Here is a 13985-nt window from a genome sequence, read left to right on the forward strand (position 1 = left end):
ACTGTGTGAAGAGTTTGACAGAGCACTGGAAGACCTGAGTCGAAACAAGGCCCCGGGAGTAGACAACATTCCATTGGAACTACTGACGGCCTTGGGAGAGCCAATCCTGACAAAACTCAACCATCTGGTGAGCAAGATGTATGAGACAGGCGAAATACCGTCAGACTTCAAGAAGAATGTAATAATTCCAATCCCAAAGAAAGCAGGTGTTGACAGATGTGAAAATTACCGAACTATCAGTTTAATAAGCCACAGCTGCAAAATACTAATGCGAATTCTTTACAGGCAAATGGAAAAACTAGTAGAAGCCGACCTCGGGGAAGATCAGTTTGGATTCCGTAGAAATACTGGAATACGTGAGGCAATACTGACCATACGACTTATCTTAGAATCTAGATTAAGGAAAGGCAAACCTACGTTTCTAGCGTTTGTAGACTTAGAGAAAGCTTTTGACAATGTTGACTGGAATACTCTCTTTCAAATTCTAAAGGTGGCAGGGGTAAAATACAGGGAGCAAAAGGCTATTTACAATTTGTACAGAAACCAGATGGCAGTTATAAGAGTCGAGGGGTATGAAAGGGTAACAGTGGTTGGGAAGGGAGTGAGACAGGGTTGTAGCCTTTCCCCTATGATATTCAATCTTTATATTGAGCAAGCAGTGAAGTAAACAAAAGAAAATTTTGGAGTAGGTATTAAAGTCCATGGAGAAGAAATAAAAACGTTGAGGTTCCCGATGACATTGTAATTCTGTCAGAGACAGCAAAGGACTTGGAAGAGCAGTTGAACGGAATGGACAGTGTCTTGAAAGGAGGATATAAGATGAACATCAACAAAAGCAAAACGAGGAAAATGGAATGTAGTCGAATTAAGTCGGGTGATGCTGAGGGAATTAGATTAGGAAATGAGACACTTAAAGTAGTAAAGGAGTTTTGCTATTTGGGGAGCAAAATAACTGATGATGGTCGAAGTAGAGAGGATATAAAATGTAGACTGGCAATGGCAAGGAAAGCGTTTCTGAAGAAGAGAAATTTGTTAACATCGAATATAGATTTAAGTGTCAGGAAGTCATTTCTGAAAGTATTTGTATGGAGTGTAGCCATGTATGGAAGTGAAACATGGATGATAAGTAGTTTGGACAAGAAGAGAATAGAAGCTTTCGAAATGTGGTGCTACAGAAGAATGCTGAAGATTAGATGGGTAGATCACATAACTAATGAGGAGGTATTGAATAGAATTGGGGAGAAGAGAAGTTTGTGGCACAATTTGACTAGAAGAAGGGATTGGTTGGTAGGACATGTTCTGAGGCATCAAAGGATCACCATTTTAGTATTGGAGGGCAGCGTGGAGGGTAAAAATTGTAGAGTGAGACCAAGAGATGAATACACTAAGCAGATTCAAAAGGATGTAGGTTGCAGTAGGTACTGGGAGATGAAAAAGCTTGCACAGGATAGAGTAGCATGGAGAGCCGCATCAAACCAGTCTCAGGACTGAAGACCACAACAACAGCAACAACAACAACAACATCCCATTGTACATCGAAATCTGAAAAATTACTGATCGTATTTTCACCTACATTGAGCAACTCTTCAAAATGTTCCCCCCATCTGCCCAAGGCATCAACAGGATTCACCAGCAGTTTTCCTGACCTGTCCAACATACTTGTCATTTCCTTCTTACCTCCCTTTCGAAGACTGCTAATTACACTCCAGAATGGTTTTCCAGCAGCTTGTCCCAAAGTTTCCAACCTGTTTCCAAAGTCTTCCCAAGATTTCTTCTTGGATGCTGCAATTATCTGTTTGGCTTTGTTTCTTTCTTCAACATAACTTTCTCTGTCTACCTGAGTTCTAGTATGTAGCCATTTTTGATACACCTTCTTTTTCCTTTTACAGGCTGCCTTGACTGTGTCATTCCACGAAGCTGTTTGCGTCATCCTATGTCTACACACTACTGTTCCAAGATATTCTTTAGCCACTTCTAGTACTGTGTCCCTGTACCTTGTCCATTCCTTTCCCAATGACTGTAATTGACTACATTCAACTAACTGGTACCTTTCTGAGATCACTGTTATGTACTTGTGCCTGATTTCCTTATCCTGAAGTTTCTCCACTCTTATCCTCCTACATATGGACTGACCTCCTGCACTTTCGGCCTCATAATACCAATTTCACTGCAGATTAAATAGTGATCAGTGTCATCAAAGAATCCCCTGAATACGTGTGTGTCCCTCACAGCCTTCCTGAGTTCCTGATCTGTTATTATATATTAAATAACAGATCTTGTTCCCCTGCCTTCCCAAGTATACCAGTGAATGTTCTTATGTTTAAAAAATCAGAGCAAAATGCCTTGGACTTTGCTTCATTTATGAAGAATTCATTTAAACACTCTGATATTTGAGCTGGATTTATGGTAAAGCTATCATCTACTGGAATCATAGATATTTCACTATTATTAACTAACTCTGATTTGACAGCAGACCAGGCTGCCTTTGTCTTACTTTTATGTCGTGAAATTAATTGATTGTGTGCCATTTTTTTGTGGCCTTCACAGCCTTTTTAAATGTAGCTTTATAAAGTCTAACATACTCAGCAAAATGTCTGTTTTCATTATATTTCAGTTCATTGTGGAGTTGCCTCTTCCTGGCACTAGAAATTTTTTATATCCAGAACTCTCCATTTAATATACTAGTCAATTTTTCACCTATGATTCTAAGAGGATACATCTTATTAAATGTTTCAAGAAAGCTACTTAAATTTTTTTCAAAGTTACTACTACATGGCAAACAGCTGTCATAAGACTATTCATTCTCTCTTAACATATTACTAAATATAGTTGAATTTTTTCACTGAAGTTTTTCATATGACTACTGTTATGTGAAATTTCTTTGTTAATATTTGATAGTTCAATGAATATTTGATAGTTCAATGAATCAAATAGGGGTAATGCAGGAGTTGGTTTAATAATGAATAAAGAAATAGGAGTGTGAGTAATCTACTGCAAACAGCATAGTGAACACATTATTGTGGCCAAGATAGACACAAAGCTGATGCCTACCACAGTAGTACAAGTTTATATGCCAACTAGCTCTACAGATGACAAAGAAAGTGATGAAATGTATGATGAGAGAAAAGAAATTATTCAGATAGTGAAGGGAGATGAAAATTTAATAGTCATGGGTGACTGGAATTCGATAGTAGGAAAAGGAAGAAGGGGAAGCGTAGTAGGTGAATATGGAATTGGGGTAAGAAATGAAAGATAAATCTGCCTGGTAGAATTTTGCACAGAGCATAACTTAATCACAGCTAACACTAGGTTCAAGAATCATGAAAGAAGGCTGTATACATGGAAGAGGCATGGAGATACTGGAAGGTTTCAGATAGATTATATAATGATGAGACAGAGATTTAGGAACCAGGTTTTAAATTGTAAGACATTTCCAGGGACAGATGTGGACTCTGACCGCAATCTATTGGTTATGAAGTGTAAATTAAAACTGAAGAAACTGCAAAAAGGTGGGAATTTAAGGAGATGGAACCTGGATAAACTGACTAAACCAGAGGTTATACAGAGTTTCAGGTAGAGCATAAGGGAACTATAGACAGGAATGGGGGAAAGAAATACAATAGAAGAAGAATGGGTAGCTTTGAGGGTTGAAATAGTGAAGGCAGCAGGTAAAAAGACAAGGGCTAGTAGAAATCCTTGGGTAACAGAAGAAATATTGAATTTAATTGATGAAAGGAGAAAATATAAAAATGCAGTAAATGAAGCAGGCAAAAAGGAATAAAAACGTCTCAAAAATGAGATCGACACAAAGTGCAAAATGTAAGGATGTTGGGGCATATCTCACTAGGGGTAAGATAAATACTGCCTACAGGAAAATTAAAGAGACCTTTGGAGAAAAGAGAACCACTTCTATGAATATCAAGAGCTCAGATGGAAACCCAGTTCTAAGCAAAGAAGGGAAAGTAGAAAGGTGGAAGGAGTATATGGAGTGTCTATACAAGGGCGATGTTCTTGAGGACAATATTATGGAAATGGAAGAGGATGTAGATGAAGATGAAATGGAAAATATGATACTGCGTGAAAAGTTTGACAGAGCACTGGAAGACCTAAGTCGAAACAAGGCCCCGGGAGTACACATCATTCCATTAGAACTAATGAAGTAATGGCCGCTATCGACAGGGGATCTTAAGTTGATTCCGTATTTCTAGATTTCCGGAAAGCTTTTGACACTGTTCCTCACAAGCGACTTCTAATCAAGCTGCGGGCCTATGGGGTATCTTCTCAGTTGTGCGATTGGATTCGTGATTTCCTGTCAGGAAGGTCGCAGTTCGTAGTAATAGACGGCAAATCATCGAGTAAAACTGAAGTGATATCAGGTGTTCCCCAGGGAAGCGACCTGGGACCTCTGCTGTTCCTGATCTATGTAAATGACCTGGGTGACAATCTGAGCAGTTCTCTTAGGTTGTTTGCAGATGATGCTGTAATTTACTGTCTAGTAAGGTCATCCGAAGACCAGTATCAGTTGCAAAGCGATTTAGAAAAGATTACTGTATGGTGTGGCAGGTGGCAGTTGACGCTAAATAACGAAAAGTGTGAGGTGATCCACATGAGTTCCAAAAGAAATCCGTTGGAATTCGATTACTCGATAAATAGTACAATTCTCAAGGCTGTCAATTCAACTAAGTACCTGGGTGTTAAAATTACAAACAACTTCAGTTGGAAGGACCACATAGATAATATTGTGGGGAAGGCGAGCCAAAGGTTGTGTTTCATTGGCAGGACACTTAGAAGATGCAACAAGTCCACTAAAGAGACAGCTTACACTACACTCGTTCGTCCTCTGTTACAATATTGCTGCGTGGTGTGGGATCCTTACCAGGTGGGATTGACAGAGGACATCGAAAGGGTGCAAAAAACGGCAGCTCGTTTTGTATTATCACGTAGTAGGGGAGAGAGTGTGGCAGATATGATACGCGAATTGGGATGGAAGTCATTACAGCAAAGACGTTTTTCGTCGCGGCGAGATCTATTTACGAAATTTCAGTCACCAACTTTCTCTTCCGAATGCGAAAATATTTTGTTGAGCCCAACCTACATAGGTAGGAATGATCATCAAAATAAAATAAGAGAAATCAGAGCTCGAACAGAAAGGTTTAGGTGTTCGTTTTTCCTGCGCGCTGTTTGGGAGTGGAATGGTAGAGAGATAGTGTGATTGTGGTTCGACGAACCCTCTGCCAAGCACTTAAATGTGAATTGCAGAGTAGTCATGTAGATGTAGATGTAGAACTACTGACAGCCTTTGGAGAGCCAGCCCTGACAAAACTCTACCATCTGGTGAGCAAGATGTATGAGACAGGCAAAATACCCTCAGACTTGAAGAAGAACATAATAATTCCAGTCCCAAAGAAAGTAGGTGTTGACAGATGTGAAAATTGCTGAACTATCAGTTTAATAAGTCACGGCTGCAAAATACTAATGCGAATTCTTTACAGATGAATGGAAAAACTGATAGAAGCTAACCTCGGGGAAGATGAGTTTGGATTCCGTAGAAATGTTGGAACGTGTGAGGCAGTGCTGACTAGAAGGAAAGGCAAACCTACGTTTCTAGCATTTGTAGACTTAGAGAAAGCTTTTGACAATGTTGACTGGAATACTCTCTTTCAAATTCTGAAGGTAGCAGGGGTAGAATAAAGGGAGTGAAAGGCTATTTACAGTTTGTACAGAAACCAGATGGCAGTTATAAAGAGTCGAAGGGCATGAAACGGAAGCAGTGGTTGGGAAGGGAATGAGACAGGGTTGTATCCTACCCCTGATGATATTCAATCTGTATATTGAGCACACAGTAAAGAAAACAAAAGAAAAATTCGGATTAGGAATTAAAATCCATGGAGAAGAAATAAAAACTTTGAGGTTCGCCAATGACATTGTAATTCTGTGAGAGACAGCAAAGGACGTGGAAGAGCAGTTCAACGGAATGGAAAGTGTCTTGAAAGGAGGATATAAGATGAAAATCAACAAAAGCAAAATGAGGATAATGGAATGTAGTCGAGTTAACTCGGGTGATGCTGAGGGAATTAGATTACAAAATGAGACACTTAAAGTAGTAGATGAGTTTTGATATTTCCGGAGCAAAATAACTGATTATGGTTGAAGTAGAGAGGATATAAAATGTTATGACAAGGAAAGCGTTTCTGAAGAAGAGAAATTTGTTAACATAGAGTATAGATTTAAGTGTCAGGAAGTTGTTTCTGAAAGTATTTATATGAGTGTAGCCATGTATGGAAGTGAAACATGGACGATAAATAGTTTGCACAGGATGAGAATAGAAGATTTCAAAATGTGGTGCTACAGAAGAATGCTGAAGATTGGATGGGTAGATCACATAACTAATGAGGAGGTATTGAATAGAATTGGGGAGAAGAGAAATTTGTGGTACAACTTGACTAGAAGAAAAGATCAGTTGGTAAGGACATATTCTGAGGCATAATGGGATCATCAATTTAGTATTGGAGGGCAGCGTGGATGGTAAAAATCGTAGCGGGAGACCAAGAGACGAATACACTAAGCAGATTCAGAAGGATGTAGGTGGCAGTAGGTACTGGGAGATGATGAAGCTTGCACAGCATAGAGTAGCATGGAGAGCTGTATCAAAGCAGTCTCTGGACTGAAGACCACAACAACAACAGTTCAATGAATAATGCAGGGTGTTCAGAACGTCCCAGATCTAAGCAGAAAGTATGATTATCTTCAATCAGATAATTTGTTAAAATATTATCAATACAGGTCACCGATAGTGCATTTACTGTAGTGTCCTGCATGATTTACTTTGGAGTCATAGCTTTTTTTATTATGTCAGTAAATTTGGACGCTTAATTGCTTTCAGCTATGATGTTGATATGGAAGTGAGCACCTATTACAATCTTTTTCCTTTTTTCTTTATTGAGATTTTCAAGCAGCAAATGAGATTTGACCAAAACAGCTTCAAATGTAGCTTTCTCTGCTACTCTCACTCAAATAATTAAAATAGTCTCCTATATCATATTTTACATCAGAATGAGGATATCTGCAAGAGCCACCCATTGATTTCTCTCATCCAAAAAAGCTGTTGGCTACTTCAAAATTTCTTATTTTATTAAGACTTTTAATATTCTAAAATGTCAGCCAGTGTTCATTGAGGGTAGTAGTTTTGATATTTTTGCATTCCAAAAGAATAATTTGTAATTTGTCAACTTTATGACTTTCATTTGTAAATCCAATACTTAGACAATTTTTCTTGTTTCTGCAGTGATAATGCTGCACTTAAAGTGATAATGTCTTTCTGTGAGCTCACAGTGGAAGTCCGCGTGACCAGTGAATATTCTCGCTAACAAATTTTAACCTTACTTTTGCACATTTTTCATGCAGCCAGATGTCGACTTCACACACACAGTTTCTTTTGTAACCTGTTTCTGAGACTTTTTACATGATTCACTATTAAACTTTTGCCATTTTACAAGCAATGTGTATCTTCATTTTTAAATAGGTGCCATCTCAATTCTGTGTCTCATCTCCTGCTTGTCATTAGGTAGTGGCAGAATGTAGAAACAAACTTTTACAAAACCCCAAAAGAAAAAAATTACATGATGTGAAGTCAGCTGTACAGGGAGACTAATGGACAAGAGCTCTGTCATATTGACCATTACCACCAATCCAACACTCAGGGACTTCAACATACAACCACTTTTGTACAAAGAGATGCCAGGGGGGAGGGTCTCCATCTTGTTGCCGAATAAAGTTTTCAGGTTTGTCTTCTAATTAGGGAAAGAACCTTTCTCCCAACATATCCAGATATGCCAACACTGTTATAGCAGCTTCAGCAGAAAAGGTCCATAGGCTTGACATTGCGACACAGCCCAGAAATGTTATTTTAGGGACTCTCTTCAATATTGTACGAATTTATTCGGATGTTCAGATTCCCAGATGCAAACATTATGGGTAATTACCTTCTCACTTAGATGTAAAGTTACCTCATCACTGGACACCATATAAGTTATCTTCCCATTGCAACTTCACTTGCAGAGTTATAATGTACACCATAGTTAATCAGCTTTAAAGCATGTTCTAACTGTAACCAGTATGGACACATGTGTAAACATTTTCTTAAAACCATCCACACTGTCATGTTTGGCAACTGAAGTTCAAGACTTACTTTCCCAAGAGACTTCGTACCTCTACGAAGGTAAGATGCTCTGATATAATCAACATCCTCTTCAGATACTTTTGATCATCTCGTGCTTTTCTCTGTACACACACAACTGGTCATTTTGAACTGTCAACTGTCAGTACGCTTCATCAAGTATATTCGTTTTAATCACCTGTTAGTTCATGACATTAATGTCAAAATAGATCATTTATAGGTCACCTTATCTTGTTACATTCACACTTACTCTCGATTAGTGTCATTTTCAATACATACAAGCTTGTTTCTGCAGATATATAGGATAATTATGCCTCAGAAGTGCATTTGGAAATTATCAGAACTCATTTCATAATATTGTACAAAATGTTTGAAATACTGGTTTCAAGTTAGGTATGAATATGGATAGGGTTCCATTCTGTATGATTGCTTTTAAATTAATTTATCACCATTTTTACGTTAATGAGAAGTTTATTCTCATTCTTCTATGTTCTTTCAGGCAATGAGAGATCGCCAGGAAGAAATCAACATGCAGCAGGAATTGTTAAAAATAAAGAAGCGGGTTCTGGAAGAAGAGAAGTCTAAGTTAATACTAGAAATACAAGGACGAAAGCTTAAAACAGCACAGCTTCAATCAAAATATGAAATAGCAATGATGTCACTTGGTAGAGCAGAAGAAGGAGAGGAGGTGTCAATAGCAACTATAAAACTCAAGGTATTTATTTTACTATTTTTCATAGCTCTTGTCTTCCCCGCTTTCTCTCTATTCACTTTGGAATCACTTAATTTAAATGACATTATAGTAAATGTTGAATTCACTGTCAGGAAGGCCCTAAATTGTTATTTATGTTTTCAAAATACTGTTTTGTTGGATAATACCTGTTAGGAAGCTCGATAATAAAATATTATTCTTTATCAAATTGTTCATGCATTACAGGGTTAGCACAATTGCATTACAGGTTTAGCACAATATATATATGTTCTAACTAGGAACACGGTGAAACAAATGGTCATAAAAGAGCTACAATTAATTGGGTCACAGAGTGACATCAACTAGAATACAATAAAAGTAGTTTACACATCTTGAACACATTTAGCAGATGAGGGCTCGGAGACGCATGCACCCTCTTATAAAGATGCCGTCCACATCAGGTGTCACTGGTATTGTGCTGCGTGCGCATTGCAGATCTGGTGACAGGGATCGGTGACCAGTCTGCACCTGACAGCCACCTCGGAGAGTTTCAAGTGTGCCATTTAAATGTCAGTGCTCACTACGCTTGCTGTAGTGGCCCATCATACGTCCACTGTGAGCCGTAGGTGTAGTATCTGATGAGTTACTACAAAAGCATGTGAGAGGAGGCATCCCACCATCCATGAACCCTGGGGCGATCAATGGAGAGGACCACGATGGGGGCAGAAGCCATATGGAGATTGAGTCCATGACAAGGTGCTCTGACATGGGCAGTGACGATGGTGGGGGCCACCCTGGCCCATCACCATTCAGATTGCTCTGAACAACATATTGTCTTTGTATCATAAACATTCAATTCGGCTCAGCAAAATTATTATCTGAGGAAAAATAAGCTCTTGTTATTGTCTATGCCTGTAAAAAATTTTGTGTGTTCTTGTACAGTGCAACTTTTCATTTAATTACTGAACATAAGCCCTTAGTTTCATTGTTTAGCCTGTCAGTGCCCTTACCAGACAAAGCTGCTCTTTTTCTTCCACATTGGACTCTGTACTTGTGCCAGTTAACTTTTTATTCTATGGACAGAAAATAAATAAATAAATAAATAAAAATAAATGAGATCTATTTTTGTTCCATGTTGCAACATGCAAATGCAGATGCTCTGTCCTGGCTCCCCATGGTCCCTGACGCCTTGTTCGACCGGAAGGGACATATTTGTTTTCAATTGGACGGAGGTGATGGCTTTCCTGTCACCAGTCCCCATATTGTCTCTGCAGTAGTGCTGGATGCAGTTCTCCAGCAGGTCATGTACATGATACAACATTGGTGGCCTGGCTGACCCGCTTCAGAATTGTTATGCATTGCGCCATTGCCTCTCCCTCTTGGATGGTGTTATTCTCTTAATGGAAGCATTTACGCCCCAGATCATGGTTCTAGCAGCTCTGTGGAGGAAGTCCTCTGCTTATTAAACCAGGGTCATTGGGGGATATCTCACACAAAACTGTTAGCATGTTACAATATGCTTTGGCCAGGTATCTATTGGGAAGTGAAACATCTCCTTACAGCCTGCCACAAGTCTTCAGGCAAGCAGGTGACACCATGCACTGTTTTCTCACCATGGCTGACTCCTACAAATCCTTGGGAAAGAGTTCACATTGATTTCTGGTTATTGGTGTTTGATGATGTTTCTCATTTTCCTTATGTCGTTTTTTGCCAGTCTGTGACAGCAGACATGAATGCAAGGCCCTATTGAAAATATCCTCCATAGAAGGCTTGCCTTGCACACTGGTTTTGGGACAATGGTCCTCACTTTGTTGCACAATCTTTCAAGGACTTCTGCACACATAATGTTATTCACCATCTGAGGCATCTCCCTTCCAACTGCAGTCAAATGGTGGGGCAGAATGTCTTGTCTGAACAAGTATGACACGGATGCGCAACTGTGTAGATGATTTCCCAGCCAAAAAGGCTCTCACATCTTTTTAAGCTCTTGCAGAATAATGCCTATTGGGACCATGAGTCTCACAAAGCACATGTATGGCCGTCAGCTGCAGATACTGCTCACCTCTCGCTGCTGGGCAGGCGTCACCCAGCGACACCAGTTTTGTTGATATTCACTCCCAGAAAATCAGTTTGGACCAGGGTGTTTGGACAGTGCCCTCAATGGATTCCAGTTATCAGTGCAGTTAAAATGCCTTCATAGTTTGCATTGAAGATCGACTTGTGGCATGCTACTGGAACCACTCACGGAGCTGAACAGGTCTGGTCATGCCCACCTCCCCTGGAATCAGGGCTTTGTCAGCACTGAAGACAGGTTACTTCCTGCCTCCCATTCTGTTGAGAGTGCACCACTGTCATCAGGGATGGGCACTGGGTCTCCACTGCCAGAGCCTCACCTCTCCTGGGACACGATGACACGATCTGTGGCCAGGACCAGATACTCGCTGGGCTTAAACTTCGCAAGACATGGTGCAAGTGAGAGCTGTACTTAAGTTGCACAAAAGCACCCTCACAGGCTGCAGATCAAACAAAGGGGAAACTTTTCCAAAGCAACAGCTGCAAGGGCTGGGCAGTAATAGCCATTCTAGAAATAGACTTGTGATAAAATGCCTGCCAAGAATTACACAGTGGAAGGCTGGAAAATTGAGACTTAGCTAGATTGCATTTGAAGCCTGCAGCCTGTACAGCAGTAAACAAAGAACAGGGACTACGTTGGTGTTCCTCCATGGTAGCACTGTCATGATGATATCCTCAAGATAGTTAATGCAATGAAAGACAACCTTCATAACCTGTTCTAAAAAACTTTGAAAAATGGCAGGCCCATTAGTGACCCCAAGCATTAGCCATTCATTCTGATAGAAGCTGAAGGGCATGCTAATCACAAGCAATGGTTTTGATGGCTCGCCGAATGTAATCTGAAGGTAGACTTTGGCCAAGTCGTTTGTTAGAAAGAATAATTGTCCCCCAGCCAACTTTGTGAGCAATTCCTCTGGGCGAGACAAGGGGTAAGTGTCTATGATTGCCTGTGGATTAATAATGACATAAAAGTTACCACAGACAGGAAGCTCACTGGACAGGTTCTTTACCAGCACTAAACGTGTAACCCATTCACCTGAGGAAATTGGTCTGATCAGTCCCCATGATGTTAAACACTCCAGATCTATCCTAACATGGTTAGCTACTGGCACAGGCAATGCCTGAAAAACCAGAGCCAGGTGGAGGGTTTGAATATGCCATGAAATTGTTTGCACACCCTACTTCTGGGACAAACAGATTCAAAAACTCATAACACAAGGAATACAATCCATGATAAAGCACTTGGTCTGACACCAGGTGCATCACATTCACAACAGAAAAACCAAAAGTAGTAAAGGCACCTAACCTGTCCCAATTTTCAGTACTCGCATTGTTGTCTGCCAAGTACGTAATGGAATGGTAAACTGCATCGGCAGTGAATTGACCAAGTATAGTAATCTGCTGTTTGTTATAGTGTACCAACTGACTCTTGATGCATGCCAATGGTGGGGATCCTAGCCTGGCATATGTCTGTGATTTGAGTGGGGACAGGGCAGTTCCTGTGTTGACATGAGGATTAATGGCTTATCCATCACCCACACTTCAATGAAAAATTTGTTCTTGCTTGCAGATAATTTTTTACATTTATGGTAAGAGGTCCACTATGTGGGGCAGGCTGCCCACTCACGCTGTACAAAACAAGAGGGGCACCAAGAAAGTGGTATTCTGTATTCCTGCTGCCAACAACATGTTCATCCGCATTGGTCCAGTTGGCTTGTTTGTACAGTGGCTACCTCCTCTTACCGCAGTGCACTAGGCTCCATGTGCTGGGGCAATATGCGAAACCTCTTCTTATGTAGCTCCTCAACTGAAGAACACATTGATGCTCTTCTTATCTGGGGCCAAATGAATGATCATGATCTCGGACTGTAGTGTCTGAATAAGATTCCTGAGACTTAACAGTGATGAACCGACACTTACGACTTAGGCTGTGGAGCTCAGCTGCCCAAGCTAGAGATGGTTGTGGCAGATGTTTGTGATATTGGTAGAATTCAGCATTTGCACTGACCACATGCAGATATTTGTGATGTGAGGAGGACTACAAATTATACGTACATACACTGAGATGACAAAAGTCATGGGTTACCTCCTAATATTGTGTCAGACTCTCTTTTGCCAGGTACAGTGCAGCATCTCAATGTGGCATGGACTCAACAAGCTGCTGGAAGTCCCCTGCAGAAAAAATGAACCATGCTGCCTGTATAGTCATCCATAATTGTAAAAGTGTTGCTGGTGCAGGATTTTGTGCACAAACTGACTTCTCGATTACTTCCCATAAATATTCAAAGGGGGACAAAATCATTCACTTGAATTGTCCAGAATGTTCACCAAACCAGTCACATGAAATACATGGCTGCAAATGGTTTCCAAGTAGCCAAACATGACCATTTCCAGCCATTGATCAGTTCATTTGGATCAGAGGACCCAGTCCATTCCATCTAAACGCAGCCCACACCATTATGGAGCCATCACCAGGTTGTACAGTGCATTGTTGACAACTTGGGTCATGGCTTCATGGTGTCTGTACTACTGTCAAACCCTCCCATCAGCTCTTACCAACTGAAATCAGGATGCATATGACCAGGCCACAGTTTTCCAGTAATGTAGGATCCAACCAATACGGTCACGATCCTAGGAGTGGTGCTGCAGGCGTTGTTATACTGTTAGCAAAGGCACTTGCGTCAGGTGTCTTCTGTCATAGCCCATTAATACCAGATTTTTCCATGCTATCCTAATGGATACATTGATGGTACATCCCACATTGAATTCTGCAGTTATGTCACCCACTGTTGCTTGTACATTAGCACTGACAACTCTACGCAAACACTACTGTTCTTGGTCATTATGTGAAGGCTGTTGGCCACTGCATCCTGTGTAGTAAGAGGTAATACCTGCAATTTGATATTCTCGGCACACTCTTGACCCTGTGGATCTCAGAATGTTGAATTTCTTAATGATTTCTGAAATGGAATGTCCCATGCATCTATTTCCAACTACCGTTTCATGTTCAATTCATTTCCCATGATGTGGCCATAATCATATTGG

At 40.4% G+C, this 13985-nt stretch overlaps 1 protein-coding gene across 2 annotated transcripts in view; it reads left to right on the plus strand.

Moving 5' to 3' along the window:
- The window catches only part of LOC124776284 (coiled-coil domain-containing protein 39), a 503452-nt gene that overhangs the window by 380857 nt on the left and 108610 nt on the right, over positions 1 to 13985 (plus strand). For both annotated transcript variants that reach the window (XM_047251190.1, XM_047251189.1), the window contains one exon: positions 8676 to 8891. In XM_047251190.1, the coding sequence (XP_047107146.1) occupies positions 8676 to 8891 (216 nt within the window). The remainder of the gene's footprint in view (positions 1 to 8675; positions 8892 to 13985) is intronic.

The sequence above is a fragment of the Schistocerca piceifrons genome, chromosome 2, assembly GCF_021461385.2.
Source record: "Schistocerca piceifrons isolate TAMUIC-IGC-003096 chromosome 2, iqSchPice1.1, whole genome shotgun sequence".
Lineage (NCBI taxonomy): Eukaryota > Metazoa > Arthropoda > Insecta > Orthoptera > Acrididae > Schistocerca > Schistocerca piceifrons.